Below are 18,720 nucleotides of genomic sequence, written 5' to 3'. Positions count from 1 at the left end.
CTTTCCACTAATGAAATCAAGCTAATTTTAAAAGGCAAGCCTATGAACCAACCAAACGGATGGGCTTGATATGGGGGTGGTTAAAAGCCCACAGAGAGATTACACCAGGGACGGCGCTCTTTGCGCTTGACCCTAAAAATTGACTCCCTGGCTGCTATTTGAATTGTGAAATACAGCAATCATCTGAGTGCAGTGACCTCTCAGCTCGCTGGGCCTTGGTGCCAGTGCACTTACCACACCATTGGAAGCTACACCCCTGTAGAAAGAACGTTTAAAGGTTTGTGTATTCATTTTCAGTCATCAAATCCCTTAGCTGATGATTGCATTTTGGGAGTATGTGCTCACTTGAATGCAGAGTATGATAAAAGCTGAAACAACTGGGAGCCCCAAAATATAATCCCACGATTTGCATCGATTTTCATAATTTAGGTTATGCCTACCCCCCAGGGATACTACATACAGAGTAGTACTATCACATTTCACCTAGTGTAAACCAGTCAGCCCTCACCCTATGCTTGCAGACTATACAGCCCCCAGTTGTAGGGTTAGGACTTTTACTTCAACCAGAAATCATTTGGGGGTATTTGTGGCTCTTTCACACACTTCTGACACCATTTATGCGCAAAAAGGTGTACAACTGATGATCATTGAAACATTGAATGCTACTATTTGTACTTAGTAGTCAATAGTGGATATTTGAACATTTCAAATTCCAACTCCCACAGGACACCAATTCTCCAGTCTCTGTGTTACAGGTGTTCTATTCTCTCATCGAATATATATTTCATAGTAATATTTTCCAGCTGCAAACAAAACATTCTCTGGATTTGGGCTGCAGTTTGTGGTCATTGCTGACACTTTCTGCCCCCATGCTCCTGGCTCACAACTGTATCCATGGTTATCATCTATGATCTCATTTTGAAGATGCGTGGTCATGGAAAACTCTCTGGTTGAAGGAGGAAATGCTAAATCCACAATAAAATGTGCAAGGGGAAGGCCCTCCAGTGCCGACATAGACTAGCGGAGAAACTCCACTGGTAAAATCTCCCCGATTCAGATTTATTTTTCCAGAAAGTTAAGTATTCTCTTTTATCACCCATAGTAGCTAAATCGGGCAAGTCCGGCAGGCAGGCCAAAAGTTGTTGCGGGACCTAGGACAAAAAAAATGCCGAGCATTCATGGCAATCTCTGGCGCCATCTAGTGTCTCAAGCAGATGTTAATTTCTAAGAATTAAGAGGACAGACTTGCTTCAGAATCTATACATTGGTTTAGGTCCATGGACCCGGAAAAGTCCAGGCCTGGGGAGAAATTACCACTCCGAATCCCCATCCTGAAAGGCTTTCCGCTGATTTTAAAATGGTCAGCAGTGCTGGTAACCAAAAGACAGTTTTCTTACTTTGATCCTACACTTTGCACTTTCCATTTGTCTTGATTGTGGGAGAAATCTATCAATAAACTGTTTTCTCGAAAGATTTGTGGTGTGTGCATTCCATGTTGGAGGGATCGTCTCCTCTACCTCTCGCCAGATTATAGTTGACGTTTTGGTTCACTTTATTTTTCTTCCCATGTCATAAAGGTTAGTCAGTTGTAACTATTTATAAGATAACGCTTTGATGAATTTGAAGGCTAGCACAACACCTCTGGCGATTGTACGGTTTGTTTTAATCACAGAAAGCTCTCGAATTTCCACTAACTATTTATTTGCACAAACAGTTGAAAGTGACTGCCGGGCTTCAAGAACTTCCCCAAATTATGTACAGTTAACATATTGCGTCATTGTGTTTCAAGGCATAAGTGCAGTGACCCCTTTTCCTTTGATCTTGCGGTTAGGCTGTGCAAATGCCAAGTGACATAAAATACCTCTTGTGGCAGCTGAAATTATTTGTCCCATGCAGGGCGATGTTAAACGAGTTTTACTGCAATGGGCTGCAGCAAAACACTATTTTGAAAGTTATGACAATCAGCATGCATGCCATATTTCAACATGACGCTTAAATGCAAATTTTAGTTTTTTGCTTTTGGACAAATATTGTTTTAAAAAATACATGCTTTTCTTTAATACCTTTGTATTGACTCCTGTTGAATTTCACAACCAAAATATGTTTACATTTACTTCTAATAACTATTTTGCGAGCATATTTCTCAGTGGGGCAGTCCTCCTTTTTATAAACTCCTTCCATAAAATTGAGGACATTCATGTGTGATGCATATGGTAGCACTTTGGTGTGTGATTCATCAGGCATGGGAAATCTGGATCTAATAGTCTAAGGCCCTGATTTCTGCCAAAGTGGCGCAGTGCGGGGCTGTACCAAAAATATCAGTGCCGCTCCGCTTTTGAAACACAGGGATGCACCGTATTTACAGGAATAAGGCACACCCCTGCATTTCCCCCTGCACCGGCGCTGAATTAAGCTGCCTGTGCCAATGCAGGCATCCTTACACCATAGTGCAATGGTGTCTGATTGAGGGGATAGATTGTTTATGTGCAAGAAGTTTTTCCTTCCTCCACATAAATAATATATAATGGTGATTTGACACTTCTATGTGTGCTGCAAAATGCAGCACACATAAAAGTATCAAAGTGTCATTTTGGAATGATTGTTTATGTGCAGGAAGGGACACCTTCTTGCACATAAACAATCATCCATGGCATGTTGTTTCTTCTATGTGTGCTGCAGAATGCAGCACACATAGAAAAATCAAAAAAGGAATAAAAGCATTCCTCTGGGGTGGTGTTAGTTTTTGGCACTGCCACAGATTTACAATAACTCGTAAATCTGGGGCAGACTGAAAAGCAATGGGTGTTGTTGTGGAACGCTCACTGCAACACCAATTGCTCCCCCTCTGCTGCAGAAAACTGCGTCAGTGGCCCATATTTACAAGGAGGCATAACGCCACAAAAAGTGGTGTTATACCTCCTTGTAAATATCGAGCAGTGGTTAGTGCCACCGGAGCGTCACAACAAGAGACGATCCGGTGGTACTAGGGGCTTCTAAATCTGCCCCTAAATTTTGTTGTTGAACAACACCATGAGATTGACGTATGGGTGTCAAATAGTTTTTGGCTGAAGATGGCAAAGTGGTGATTGTGATGGCATAGACAATTCCTGCTAGATCTGAATCACTTCCTTAGAAAAGTATCCTTCTTCTGAGATTCTCGATTATTAACTGTCTGTTTTTCATTCTGAGCAAGGAACACCTATTTGGTGAAGATGGCAAGTAGTCCAGTCAGATGAGAGCTCGGAGTTTAAGCCTGAGTCTTTTTGTTTACCCTCCCTTCAGCTTCAGTTGGTGATGAAAATTTGAGTACTATTAACAGGCTACTGGAACTGTGTGGCAGGAGAGGGCCAAAATACGTGCCAGGGTTGAGTAAATTACGCAGCATGAAAAGACAAATTGTGTCGCGATGCAGATCATTTCTGATAGTTTTACTTTATTATTTTGTCAATTTTACACTTATTAACTCTGTCATTGCAGTATCTACCCCTCATTAGTAATATTTTAACACCTAAATAGAGCAATAGACAGCATAGACGAGTCAGGCTTTGCAACGCGCATTCTACTGTGTGGCAACAGGTGTTGCTGAGTTTTTAGTAACTTTTGAACCATCTGAGCTTGAAACAAACTTTTTTGTGGAATTCTACAGATTGTGCATCAGAAAATAGATTATGATGCAAACGTGACAAGTCCCCACTAAAATTAATTCTCCAAACTTCATAATGAACAGGCCTATGCTGCATGCCCTCACTTTCTCCTGAAATGTTAGGCTCGTCTCACACCTCTTGTGAAGTCTCTCCACTGTCTCATAATAAAGTAAAGAGTAGTTTCCTAATCCTACTGACTCATACAGAAAGCTCAGAATTGTGACCCACGGGGATTATCTTGCCAAGTTGTCCATTAGTTTCCTTCGAGCTAGAAGCTGATGGTATTGCAATCACAACGTAGAGTCCCTCTCGCAGACATGCAAAGAATTATTGGAAGGACCCTATGCAAGGCTCAGCGGGTGGACCTTTTTATCACTGAATGTCAAACAGCAAACTGACTGCTTCAAATTTAAGAGATTGCTGAAACCTTCCTCTTCAAGAACATATGTTGTTCATCAGATACATATACTAGTATTCTATCTACTCAGGATAGACCAGGTCTAACCTATAGCCTAAAAGTGGTTATAAGCCTACCTTCCTGAACAATATTTTGACTCTATTTATTTTCTTGGGTCTTCTCAAAGGCTATACTACTTCAACTATCATACACAGAAGTGGTCTTCTCTAAGTTAATCTATCCAAAATGATGATACATTGCACTTTTTTTTGTGTAAGATCTCAAAGAATTCTATTAGGCTGGTTATGATCCATTAGAAAAAAATAAAACTATAAAAAAATCATCAGCAAATCACTTATTTGCAGAAGATTTAATTGACAAAGAGGTGGAGCAGTTGAGTTGCTCAAAGAAGGTATTCATTGACAATGGAATCAATACTGTTGATTTCATTATCGATTATATGTGACTGACACACAGCAGCAGTACTTAAACATGGTATCCTTTTCAGATAATGTCTGCCCCTGAAGTGATTATTGGTATTATAAATTAACAAAACAGTGATACAAAACACTTAAGAGATTAGAAAGTATGTCACAGAACAAATCACAGATAGGGTAGAGATTCCGGCCGACAGATATTTTCTTCGACCCATAGATCAGTATGTGCCATGAAGATAGTGTGTGTGTGAGAGGGATAAGTACAGTTATTTGGAGGTTTTTTTTTTAGAAATTCTTTGAACATTAGGGATGGGGATGCATTAAGGAGATGTACTTGTTTTTGGTCACCAGTCTTTTCTCCGCTAAGTACAAGGTCAGAGCACGCCATCTGCACACTATTAGTCATGTGAACGGACCATCAAGTTGAAATTAATATATCGATTTCAGAATAGTTTATCTTAGCATTTATTCATTTTTTTAGCAGCCCAGCAAGAAAACAAAGTGGATAGTTCAGTGCAACCAGTTGCTGGCAAACAACAAGGAACTATTGTAAAGGCATTGCAAGGTACACATTATATGATGATGCAGCATTACAGGACGGTAGACGGCTAGAATGTATGAAAGATAGGTGGACTAAATGTCCCCCAGCATGGTAGATATTGCTTAAATGGATTTGGCATAAGTCCTGCACAATGAGCCTGTTTACTTAAAGGAGGGGCCCTCAAATGATCTATAGAATTAATCTAATGAAGCAGCTGCCCCTATGTCCTAAGATAGAATGTTCCAAGCAGGCCAACAGAGAAAAGGCATTCTATGCGATTCTCTGTTGAAAACCAACAAGATGAATACCAAATTGATTAAATTAGGCTGAAGAAAGTCAGATTTAAATTTTAAAGAAAACTTGGTAAAACACCAAACTGAAAGGTTACAAATGAATGACCAAGCATCGAATAGCAGGTCTGGACATTAAAGTGAAAATGGGCTAAATAGCACAGAACCTTCTAACAATTACTGTAGAAATACAAATTGGAGGTTGGTACATGAGGGATAATATACCCCTGCCATACATTAAAGTGTTTTGCAAGTCACCTGAGGAGTTCCTTTATAAGGTTATGGAACTCCCAAGGTGATTTGCAATATCCTTGTCATGTAAGCCAGAGGGTAACTTATCCCATATAAGACATGGTCACATGAATGTCGCTCCCACAAACCACTTAAAATATTGGTGCATAGCCCTTTCACATGAAAGAGCGAACATGTTTGCAGACATGAAGAATGAAAATAAAACCTCCTGTGCAAAAACCTGTTAGATGAACAGTTCAAAAGAAGTCACTTAAAAAAAAGCTACCGTAGCTCGTAATGTGTAGAAAGATGCAGAAAGGTTCTAACTTTTCTCTTTCGAAGGATATACATATTAAAGTGTGAGGAGGGAGTTCAAAGGTATCCCCAAAATCGAAATGGGCAAATTGGATCTTTGAGATAAATGGAAAAACAACACGAAGACACATTTTCTAAATTACATTTATCAATTTTGAATGGTCAGCCTTTTGAATGCCATTCATTTTAAACTTCAGAAAATGTATCTTTATGCATTTTTCGCCATAAACCATATAGATGCTGAATTTTAAGGTGGTTAGGTAGTGATGGTCTGAAACTTGAGAGGGTAGATGTGGGTGTAGGGTACATGGTTTGAGTGAGATGAAGGGTCAAATATACTTGAAGGATCAGAAGAACATAGACCTTGCTGACTGATAATGATTACGGAAGGGTTGGGACAAAACTCGGTGGGTGAGTACAGTATGGGTGGCAAATCTGAAGTGCTTAACTAGAGTGAGGTGCAATGAGAAGGCTGCCCAATTCATAGAAGCAAAATTAATGAGAGTTATTGATGGTCAAAGATTCAACAGAAGTCAAACATAAGGATGGTAAGGTGGGTGTGGCCAGTAGAAGCCACAATTGAACTAAAAACCACATTCATCTGTCAAAGTAGACATTTGGGTTCCCACATGAAGAACATGTTCTGATGACTTGGCAAAGGTGGTAAGCAAAGACATGGTCGAGGGTGCAAGGGATGATGAGACTAGGAGAACACTGCATTCCTGGTCATTACAGACACTGCTGTCCTCAACTTTCCACCTACATAGGTGTGTTAGTCTCATTACTGCTACGAAAGCAAAACAAGACAAAACCACCCAGAATACATTAGGCCAGGGTTCTGCAAAGTCGGTCCTGGAGAGCCGGGTCCATGCCAGGTTTTTTAGCATATCCACATTCAGAAAAAAGATGTTTCAGAAATCTACATTTTTCTAAATGTGGATGTGCTAAAAATCTGTCATGGATCCGGCTCTCCAGAACCGAATTTGCAGAACCCAACATTAAAGTCCAAGACTCGAAGGAGTATCCACCATTACCTGGACAGAGGTGCTCACCCTAAACTAGAAGTAGCAGCAGTTATGACCTATTTATTATCAGCAGGGTCATGCATTGCAGAGACCAGGCAGAGAGTCAGTTATTTTGGCTTGGAGGCTGGGGTGTGATGGAGGGGAACTAAAACTAGTGGATGGTTAGCACTTTACACCATAGGGGAGTGCTTGTTTGGAAGTGTTGAATTATTTGGGTTGAGTAATCTGTTCACTGCAACTTTCCCTTGGTAGATATTCCCTGTTGCAAGTTTGGGTGATGGAGGGAAGAGGGCGGGAGCTCGTCGTGTTTTTTCCCGCCCAGAGCACACTATGAGAGATTTGTGGCCTGCCCTGATGAAGTCTCACGAGTGTATTCTGGGGGAGCGGAATTAATGGGCCGAGTGTTCCTGCGCCCTGTTAAGTGCCTGTGGCTGCGATTTCTTTTGTAGCCAGTTAAACCAATATTTGCTCGCTCTTTGTGTTGCGTAAGGCGGCACAGTGCAGCCTCGCAGGCAAACACGCTCTGTGCAGCTGCCTTGTCCCCACTTATTCCGACAACACTGAAATCTCTTCTTTTTTTGTGTTCTGTCGTCCTTGTAAGCAGGCAGCCCGGGCCCCGAACATGTGAGTGTGCCTTTACCAGCCATCGAGCAGTGTGTGAACCGTGGGAAACTGGGAGGAAAGGGAGGTTGGACTTCATTCATGAATTCATCTGTCAGGGACACATTTCCATTAAAAAAGTAGCAAAATATATACCCATTTGTTCTTTATCGTCGTCAGTTCTGTCATTTTGCAACAGAATTCTGTCAAATTTAATTCAAAATATACAGATTTTAAAGCAGCAGTACTGTCAAATCTACTTATTTTAAGTATGTTCAAAGTTCCATGTCGCTTGAAGTAGCCATTGTCACCGCGTGAGGCTTTCATTTTAGCGCCCCTGTGAGGGAAGAAAATGTTGCTTCCGAAGTTGCCCTAACGGGAGTCACAATAACTGTTTGGCTCTATCGGTTGATACAAATGGTAGAAAAAGGCTACACAAATGCATTTAACGTTAGCTTTTCAGGTGAGGATCCTGTCTAAAACACAGGCCTCTAGGATGGTGATGGGCTTTGCACTCCAAAACCTAAAGTAGAGATTTTCTAATTTCAATTTGCATAGATATGACTGCAGGGGCGTAGCTTCAACTGATGCAGCAGGTGCAGTGGCACCGGGGTCCGCAGGCCTTGCCTACTGAACTCTGTTTATTGCTGTATATTACAATGCCAACAACAGCAGTGTGAGGGATGCATTTCCTTCTTTGCACTAGGGCCCATGACACACTGCCTACATTACTCTAGGATTGTAGTCCAGTGGTTCCCAACCTTTTGACTTAGGGGGACCCCGGGAGCCCCCACTAAATCATTATTGGAATCTGCGACCCCCCAATGAGTCATTACTGGAAGCCAGGGATCCAGGCCTAAACACTGTCGATAAATGGAACTGCAGAACAATACACAAAAAATATAGAAACAAGCACTCCATCAAACACATACACAAATGACAACACATTTGATTTAATTTGCAAACTAATACAATAAAAAATAGACATTTTAATAGGAAAGTTGGAGCTTTTCTAAATTCAATTGAAGCTACACATCGTCCATAGTATGTACTGCTTTATGTACCTGCACTGCTCCCACAAATCAATCTGAGGATACTAATTTAATTTTTAGCCTCCAATTTCAAATTCCCTAACATTTACAGTATATTTTCAAATTTTCATTTGTACATTTATCTACTTAATTTCTATACACTTACGGACCCACTGAGGAGGCTTTGCGGATGCCCGGGGGTCCCGGACCATAGGTTGGGAAGCACTGCTGAGACTATATATGCCAACAGACCTGATTCAGGCGGTGTCTCTCTATTTGTTTTTTAGCGCAAAATGGCTTTATTTTAGATGTTTCCCACCTAAATTCTCTGCTCTTTATTGTAAGTCATTTGAAATCTCCCTCTTACCGTATTCAAAATGTTGCCATGTATTTTAGTCTTACTTCGTGAAGACGTAATTAAGCAGGGGCGATAGAGTCAAACATGGCGATTGCATTGTGAAAGGCTTGTCAGAAACAAGGGAGCAGTAGTCGTGGGGAAATTATAGATCAGTTCAATCTTATACTGCTATTGTATGCTGCAGCAGTGTGCAAGGGCATTGGACTAGCTGGGCTTTGCACGCTTATGAATCCAGTATGTTGTTAGGCATTTATTAGTGACGGTCCGATGTTTTCCAAAGGATCCCACTGACAAATACCCAGGTTGCCACATACCAAGGCTGAGTAGGCTGGATTGCGGCTCATGCCTCTCCCACAAACCCTACACTTACTGGCTTTTTTATTTCAATTGTGCATCTTCCTTTTCATCCTTCCTTTACCACTACGTTATGGTTTTCCCATATTTTTTGTATCCTCCTTCTTTCTCCCTTTTCTGCCTTTCTCTTTCTTGCTGCCAGTCAGTCTGTTAATATGAATGAGTCCTGGTCCCCATCAATGAATGCTGATCCCCACCATCCACACCTATCAACTTACCTCGGGCACTGGCCTTGAGCTAATTCTCCTTGCAAAGTTCGGCATGCTCAAGACTCAGCCGCAGTCTGACTCTGCAATAAATACTGAACAATCTCAGGAGACTTTTTGTTTTACCTCTCTTTTCAAAACCGGGTGAAGACATACTAAAAGGTGTTCTCGTTTTAATTCAAACCGTTCACCCATGTTTGAGCTGGATTGGCATTTATAGAAACTGGAAAGCAAAACTCACACCATGACCAATCAAAGGGTAGAAAAAGAGAGATTGTTTGGATAGTATTGCTGCTTTAATATGCAAAGTGTTTCACACTCCCATGGGAAAATCCTAAGCATGTTTGGTAAGTGAATCACACATTATGTCACCATTATCCCAAACCTATCAGTTTCTATTCAGTGACATAATGCAAATTCTTGTGCAAATAGCAAGCAATAATAGCCCATCTCAGTGTCTCTGTATGATAATCCACTGTCTGCAGTGCAAAGTAGAATTTCAGGTTTTCACAGTTATGCGCACAAAGAAACAAAGCCATGAGGAATTTTAAAGTCTGAAGAATGTAGGTTCTTCTTAGAGCGTGCACCCTTCCTGCAAGACAGGCCGATGCCTCAGTTGAAAGACTGGGATTGGTCTGCACTTAAGCTCTTATGATAGTCAAAAAAGGGAATTTGTTTGTATAAAAGATCATGTATGAGTAGCAATGAAGCGAAAATTGAACCATATACGCCTGTCCTCAAAAACCCAAGCTGTGCGTTGCAATATTATAACTTCTGGTCCTTGATGAGTTACCTTTATCTGAGCTAGTTGTTTTTTGACTCCATGATCATACATAAAAGACTAGAACCCTGAGTCTAATTTACAGGAAGAAACCTACTAAAGGTGCATGACATAATCACTACATCAGTAATATATTCTCATGAGATCTGAATGATTTATTGTAGAAGAAAATATTTCTACCATTGATCTCATGACACTGATTTACAATGTTGTTGAAGTCTTTACATTCTTGACTCCCCACTCTGCAAAGTGCCCAGTCAAACATGCATTTAGGAGAGCTGCTTGGAACAGACAAGATGATCATGTGTTCACTCTAACATGTCTAGTGATGCAAATTGTTCAAAATTAAGAAATGAAATTGTGTGGATTCCCACGTTTCAATGCACTATCTTCACACATACCTTTGCTTTATTTGTTAACAATGCATCTGAACTAATAAGTCTTAGCTCTTGAAGCACACTTGCCAGCTGTTACATACATTTAGAAACACATCAGTAAATAAATACTGTTAGTACATTGCTGGTTGCTGCATTAGGTGGTGGTGCAGGATCAATGTTAGAACTTGATAAAAGTAAACTAGTTTGCATGATAGTAAACCGGGTGTCAGCATATAATTCACCACATTATTTCTCACCTTTTATTTTTCTTTCGATCCAGCCATTTTTACAAGTATTCAATGGGGGAATTTTCAAAGTAGTCTTAGATAGTAGCAAAAGGGTTTAATGAGTAGATTCTCAATACAGTGTTAGATACTATTAAAATGGTTCAATTAGTAGATTCTTAATGGGTGTTAGATACTATTACGAAGATTCAAATACATATTTGAAATCACGTGTTAAACAAAAGTGAGAGACTTCAATTAATGGTTTCATAACTGAGTGTTAGATACTAGCAAGGAGATTAAATGAGTTAAAAAACCACAAGAGGATTCGAAATTAAGATTTCCATTTGCCCATTGTTTTCTTTATGGTTTTACTTAGGAGGCAAGTAAAAGCTACCAAGGAGGGCATATTTAAATCTGTTTAACCCATATTGAAGTTTCCTTAAATTGTCTTAGTTTACACTTCTTTATTGTATTTTCTACTCTTGTTCCATCTTGTCCACAGCTAAGCATTTCGTTTCCGTTTGAATACTGTAGGCTGTGTTTGGTTTCATTATATCAGCAGTTTCAAATCATAGTTTGGCAATCAGTTTAATATCTTTCTGAATTTGTGGAAACTGTAGCACACAGGGCACCTTTCTCAATATAATCACAATATTTATTGCTGAAGTCATATCTCATAGAGCAGTGTATTTGAACATATCAAACAACAGTGGTGGATATACAACATGACTGTACATTCTTGGGTCCAGAATAAAAATCACCAGTAAACCTTTTGCAACTGATCTCAATAGTTCTGCCTTGGAGTGGCATGCGCACAGCTGTCTTTATGCCTATCACTGACTTACATTGAATGATTCTATATTCTGTTGTTAGTGTCTGCTAAGAAACAAAACAGTAACTTAGAAGTTATGAGTGATTTGCTTTACTCAGCTTAACAAAACACACCAAACTAGATAGAGAATCACCACCGCATTCATACACTTCATACAGTGAATTTACTGTGCACTTTTTTGAGTATTACATAAAACGATAGAGGATTATGTAGGTATACATTTGCAGTGGTTCAAACTATCAATTTCTTTTTTATTGAGGTTTCCTTATGAATGATTATTCTGTCCATGAATTTAGATTCCTTTTCTGTTCCAGCTATATGTTTCCTGGTTAGCCCAATGTTTAATGTTTTCTCATAGATCCGTAGATGATGATATGATTTGATTCCCATAATCAATTTCTTAATAATGTATGTTTTCCACATTTAGATGTGGGTGCTGAAATTGACATATATGTTAGTTTCAGCTGTGCATCACCCATGCATGGTATCAACTCCATGGACCTACTGCAGTTGGGTAGAATGAAAAGTGGTTATGTGTGTATTATTCTATATGTTCGGACAGATGGTGTGGTATTTTCCTGCAGAATGACATATTGCCTCTTTCAGCAGACAAGTATAGCAAAGTAGACTTCGAGGATGTGCAGCTGTCACCATTGGTTTCCTTTTACCCTTCGATAAACAGTGCCATAAAGCTTCTGGCTTTCTTCTCAGGGGGCTAAATATGTGTGTGGTATGTCTGTCGTAGCTCTTTTTTCAGGTCCTTACTTGAAAACATTTTTTTGCAAACTTCTGGAGTAGCTGACATTTTAACCACGTTGTCTGCTTCTTTGGTACTTCACAAGCTCATGTTTAGTAAAGTTGATTTTAATTTAATTAATTTCTGTATAGTTGCCTCTCTATCCAGTTTGCACTACATTCTTACTGGAATTTGACCGCAGGCACACACATTTATTTGACTGCATGTTGTCCTGATTTATTCCTCCAAATGAGGGATCTTCCTTTTGGGAAGGTGGCCTCTTGAAGTCTTGGAAGGCCTGAGGAAACAATGGCAACCTATTATTGTCAGTATCGAGCTTGTCGAGCTGAGGGATACTTTAGCCTGTATCGTATTTTCTTAGTAGCCCATATGTTTTATGCGAGTTTTGCCTGCGCTTAGTGCCTAATTAACTCTGTTGTGAAGAAACATATTTTACTCTTTGTCTTTTATCCACACTTCTCATAAACAATTTTGCTTTACTCTGCTTTTCTTTCAACTTTACAATTTTTTTGGTATTTGTGTTTGTTACTTGCTGGTTCCCCTATATCTGATAATAAGAAGCCATCACAGTTGTTCCATATTCCCAAATACCATGCTGATACAGTGGTATAACTCTGCACTGACCATACACCAAAATAGGAAAGTCCCCTAAATATAATTGTAGGATACTTCAGTCCCATTCATTCTCACCCCTGGAGATTATTAGGCAGACCTACTTAAGCCTACTTAAGCAGACGGAGCACTTTGCTTATTGGTTGGTGGAGATCCACAGAACATATACCATGCCAGTGCACTTCCATTTCCACATACATGCTTATTCTGGTGTTGTGCTTTGTATTTGTATTTCATATGTGAGTATTTTAAGTGCCGTTTGTTCTCATTCGTGCTTTGTTGATGCCTCCCAACAGGGATCAGTTCTGGATGTGGAAATGGTGCCAATTTAACCTGGAGTGGTTAATTAATCATGGAGTCAGGACTCTAAACTCATTAATGAACAGTACCAATGAGTCCTGGTAGCACTAATTAAACTGTAGTTATTTTTTCCTTATAGTATCTTTTTGTGCTTATCAGTGCATGCTAACACTCATATTTAGTAAGCCGTACTTCCGTCTTCAGTCCCATACGAGTAACCCATTATCTCATTTTAAATCTGACTTAATTGGTGTGTTAAAAATTGGTAAACTAACCTAAAAGCTAAGGGACCAAATTAATGTGTTTCTGGGGCTTTTTTCTCTTTTTGCAGGGACATTTTACGAGTTGGTGTCACTTTAGCAGGTCATCAGAAGAAAATTCTCAACAGTATCCAAGTGATGCGAGCACAGATGAATCAAATCCAGTCTGTAGAGGTTTGATGGCAGTCAGCCTTTCTGCTCCTCTTCTGAAGGCTATGCCTGTGTCACTTTCCTCTTTGATAAGTCCACTCTTCCATGCCAACAGCCTTCCCTTTCCCACAGAGACAGGATAGGATGCTGCTGTGAGGGTCCACCAAAGGAAGAAACCAAGCTTCACCACTGTACTGAGATGTCTTCTGGACCTTCTTAATTGAAACATTATTAGTAAAAGAGTAAAAAAAAGTAAAGAATAAAGGGAAGTGACAAAGAATTGCAAATATCCAGGAGGAAAACTGTGATGAAAATTTTGAAAACTAAAAAAAGGCAATGGCATTCTAGAAAAGGGCTCTGTGATATCAATATGGGAGATTGAGAATTTTAACTTTCTTCTCCTTCTGCACAAAATGATTAAATTGCCCAGGCGTGTGGGGCACTTTGGCCTCGCAGAAAAAGGACACCTTTCCAAGAAGAAGAAAGCAAAAAGGAAAGGAATGTGAGATACACTTGCAGAACTCTCAGTTAGATGCCAGACATATCTGCAAATTGCACCTGGTCCTTGGTTCAATCCAGAACCCGTTTGGGCTCATTTGAGTGGCAGAAGGGAGGGAGTGAGAGCTGTTGACTTTTTTTTCCATAAAATGGACCTGTTGCATCTCTGACTCAGACTCTTCCCCAGAAGGTGTTGAACCTTGGACATCTAAACAATGAACAGGTGATTTCTGCGGAGAGAAGGAGCCTTGTAGACCCTTTTTAGGGGATAAACAGACACTTCCTTTTTAGCTCTTACTGTCTTTCTGACTTAAACAGTTTTGTGAGTTTTACAAGGTTCCACCTATGCCACACCTCTAATGGCATCATCTCATACATATCATGTGCACAAGACCTTTGGTGATGTCATCAATAGTTGCCAATAACTTGTTTCTCAGAAGCCTTCCCAAGTACAGTATAGTAGATTCTAATTACAAAATGCTATAGTGTAAATTCCTTTTTGGTCGTGTTGTTGAAGGTTTGTTCTCACCCTATATGTTTACAATCTTTCTGTGTTCCATTTTTTTTATCTTGAAATATTTGGTACAACAAATATTTGCACCAGTGAAGAACCGAATACTCTGCCTAACGTGAACGTTCCAACTATTTGTTTTCACCTAGAGAGAGAGTGCCAGGGAAAGATTCTTAATACGCGTCGGCTTAGTTTCCTTTGGTCGGTAGAAAGTTGATCCCCATCAGATGCTAGGCACCATCTGCCACAGCCTATACTAATGACTGTTTAGTTGTTGGGGCATGCTCACTACAAAGATAGGGACTCCCCATTTCTGGTATTTGTGCAGCTTATTATATAAGCTCTTCAGAAATGTATTGCAGCCTTTATATGTGAGGAACTGAGATTTGATTTGGCCTCGTGGGTACAGTTGAAGCGCAGTCAACATGGAGCACACATTCCCCTCCCAGACCGATGCTCCTAAAGCCTTGGGGAAGATGGTAGTCAAGGGCTCATATTTTACCAAATTTACAGAGGAATGTGAAATGTGCCGGAGAGCTTTACGGTTCAGAATGTTGTTGATGGAAATGAACACAAGTTAGGGTAGGCTAATTCGTCCTCACTTTCTGATGCTAAATGGTGCTGTGGTAGCATCTGTTACAGTACAGCCACAGACCCACAGTATTTCTGTTACTTAATGCAATATTTTCATGGCGGTCCAAGAACTTGAGTCAGTAGAGCTTGAACGAAGAATCTAGTGTGAGCCTCAGTCTAAGTAATATGAAATTAATGTTAATTTTAACATGTTAAATGTGATAATAATTTGCATGTGGATAAAGCAAAAAAATAAAAATCCAGCTGCGGGCTACAGACATGAAATGCATCCAATCACCTTGAGTGTAGATAGCTTATTGTCTACAGCTGACCTCCATGATTTGACATAGAAAGGGAAAGGAAAGTATTTTTTGGTATCCAATTTGACAGTTTGAGTTTGAAAAAGAGTTGGTTGGTGGGGAATGGGGGGATCAGTAAATTGGTGCTCTTGTTATAAGTTCCTATATAACTAAATTAGGCAGCACACCATGCCATATAGACCACAAAATACAGAGTGACGTTTAGGTACTTCTTGGTGCAAGACTGTTATAGCTAAATACTGGCCAGATACACCCAATCGTTTAGATTAAGACTGTTGCCATCAAAGTTTACCCAGTTCAGAATTTGTCACATGTTGCAACCCAATAACAGATAAAAGGTGAGAGAAAGTTATTATGGTCCTGAAAAATTTCATTTCTATTGTAACAAATCAAGATTGTCCTTCCTCCGATTATTCCCGTTAATATTGTTCTTCTGTATTTTGTGCAGGTTTGAGTTCTTTCATTATTTACCATGAGGTGTTCAGGATATTTATTTTCAGTATTGTCATGTTCTTCAGGTTTTCTGTGAATGCCCTGGACAGGTTTATGAAAATCTTGTTGAAGCCCCAGCTACTGTAGTGATTGAGCCTCACAATCATGGCTCCAGTCCTGTGACTGAGCCTCACAATCATGGCTTCAGTCCTGTGATTGAACCTCACAATCATGGCTCCAGTCCTGTTATTTTTACATATAATTTGCACAGCTGCATTTTGTGAGGCAAACATATTTTGAAGCATGCCACAGGCTGAAAATATCCCTTACCTGGAGGTGTTCCTGTTGCCACAAGCTGGCTCCACCGCTGTCATGTCAGGCTTCATTGTGAAAGCCCATGCCCTCTTCCAGCTCGTAGGCAGTGATGTGCTCAAGGACGGAGGCGAAATACTAGATTATTCAGTTAGCAGAAAGGATTTGATGAAATTTGTTATCCATTTTGTTCCCAGAGCATTCATCTTCGTCGAAGAATCTGTTCACATGTGGAAGAAAGACAGTTCCTTAAAAAGGCTGATTTCAGGTTCACTATGACTGGTTTACAGATGTTCCAGGAGTTTCCAAGGTGCTTAAAAAGTGACTCCAGATATTGCATACTTGGGTTGCCACTATAGTTAAGTGATTTAGGAGGAGATAATCTGTGAAATCTTTCCTGGAGCCTTCTAAATGAAACTAATGACCGACATTACAGTGCTGTGTCATTCTCATACAGTGCTAATAATTGCATGTCAATGAACGGCTGCAGTAATATGTTTTTGCTTGCCAACCTCCAACAGAAGAAGCACTGCTGTATCTCTGGCCAGAAAGCAGTGTCATGTCAAAAGTGTGAATTTTGAGCAGGGTGGTTAATGTCTGTGTTTGCTACAATAATAATTCAATTGTGAAACGTATTCCACCAGACACTGAAATGCGTCCCACACATTAGCCATTAATACAAGGCCCGGACATTTGTTATTAGATTGTCAGATTTAGCAGGCAGCCATTTTGACTTCTGAGCCCTTTTAAAACCACTGAAACCAATACTTACAAATAGTTGATGTCTAGTGGGCCATTCTCGCTATAGCATACACTCATATAGTGTCATTGTAATGCTGTAATCATTATCAAACTGACAGTAAACGGTTCAGTGAGTTAAATACTCACCACTGGCTTTTATTTTGATCTGCATGTCAGAGGTTCAAATTCTGAAATGGTCCACTCAATCTTCCATCCTTCTAAAGTCTGTAAATTGAGTATCATCCATCGTCTAAAAGACTGTGCAACATCAAACACTATTATGTAAAAAACAAAATAAAGCAAGGCAGTGTTTCTTAGCTTCGATTACACCAGTTTTTCTCATTAAAATTGGCGGAAAGAGAATTATAAATACAATGAGCCCTCTAAAAGTTGAAGTTTAAAGTATACAGGAAAGAAAAACAAAATGTATATCTACCTAGAGGTCATGGGAGATGTATTGAGGTTTTTGTGTAGTGGATGGGAATCGAAAGTAACAGGTCGTTGCCCGTCCACTTGAGTGAGGTTGTGTTCGATCCAGGAAAGCAGCCCCAAGTACCTGAAGATAATGAAAGGGCTGTACCTCGCAATGCAGAGGACTATAACATTGAAGACTTGACGTCTCCATTCAGGTGCTACTGGAAGAACACAGCTTTTTGCAAAACCTTAATTTCTGGAGTGGATTCAGGTAGCTTCAAGCGTGCAAGTGTATTTAAGAAAAAGTAGCAGTTATCGAGATAATTTCATATGTATGGACTTTGTTAAACCAAAATTGAAAAAGATATCGAAAAGGAAATTAAATTATGCGAGAAGGTACATTAGTCTACATTTATTTTCTTTCCAGCACACTTATGTGAACCTACCCAGTTCTCAAATTAGCTGTGCAATACAAATGTGAAAAATATATATGACTTTATTTCATATGGAAAATGTTCTGCGATTGTAGTTCCTTTGCTTTACATGGAAATTTCTCTTACCTGCAACACCAAGAACGTGTATTTATACATCATTTTTGTAACTCTTTCCTTGAGGAAAAAAAGATGGTCGCCTCTGTGTTTGTCTACATCCTTCAACTCCCAGCATGCTCCACAATCAGAAGCAACAGTCCTTGTCAGTTCACCCGTTTGAAAAGAAATGTAGGAAAAAACTCTTGATTTCTATGATTTTGCAGTACATTTTCAGGAATCTCAAATGCAGACTGTACCGGAGGAGTGGGGAATAGAGCATTTTATTTTGAAAATGTGAAAACCCATTGATTTCCGAGAAGTGTGACTGTGCCACTGATTTTTAACAATTGTTTTCCATTTTGGTGAAATTACACCATGGGTACAGTCAGCATTAAACTTTGAAGTGTATTAGTTGGTTATTCATTAAACAGTAACATTTGTCTAATACTGGTGGTTGTGGATGAATGTGTTGCTTTTTAAACCATGGGGTCGTGGACTTAGAAGCTGCTTACAACCTGTCTCGTTTTCATTACCAAAGCCTTTAAGAATGGTGTCAAAATCTTTAATAACGAACAATCACGTTTGAAATAGTTATTACGACCAATATTTGAAATTTACATATTTTGGTTACATTCGATTTTTAGTAAATTACTAAATATGTATT

General features: G+C 39.6%; 1 protein-coding gene across 5 annotated transcripts in view; it reads left to right on the top strand.

The window, feature by feature from the left end:
- The window catches only part of EPHB2 (EPH receptor B2), a 693,756-nt gene extending 675,255 nt beyond the window's left edge, over positions 1-18,501 (top strand). For all 5 annotated transcript variants that reach the window (XM_069240325.1, XM_069240322.1, XM_069240326.1 and 2 more), the window contains exon 16: positions 13,647-18,501. In XM_069240325.1, the coding sequence (XP_069096426.1) occupies positions 13,647-13,755 (109 nt within the window). In that variant the 3' untranslated portion in view covers positions 13,756-18,501. The remainder of the gene's footprint in view (positions 1-13,646) is intronic.
- The last annotated feature ends 219 nt before the right edge of the window (positions 18,502-18,720 follow it).

This window comes from Pleurodeles waltl, chromosome 6 (assembly GCF_031143425.1).
Source record: "Pleurodeles waltl isolate 20211129_DDA chromosome 6, aPleWal1.hap1.20221129, whole genome shotgun sequence".
Classification (NCBI taxonomy): Eukaryota; Metazoa; Chordata; class Amphibia; order Caudata; family Salamandridae; genus Pleurodeles; species Pleurodeles waltl.
Note: the sequence above shows the minus strand (reverse complement) of the source record. Positions and strands in the feature narration are given on the sequence as shown.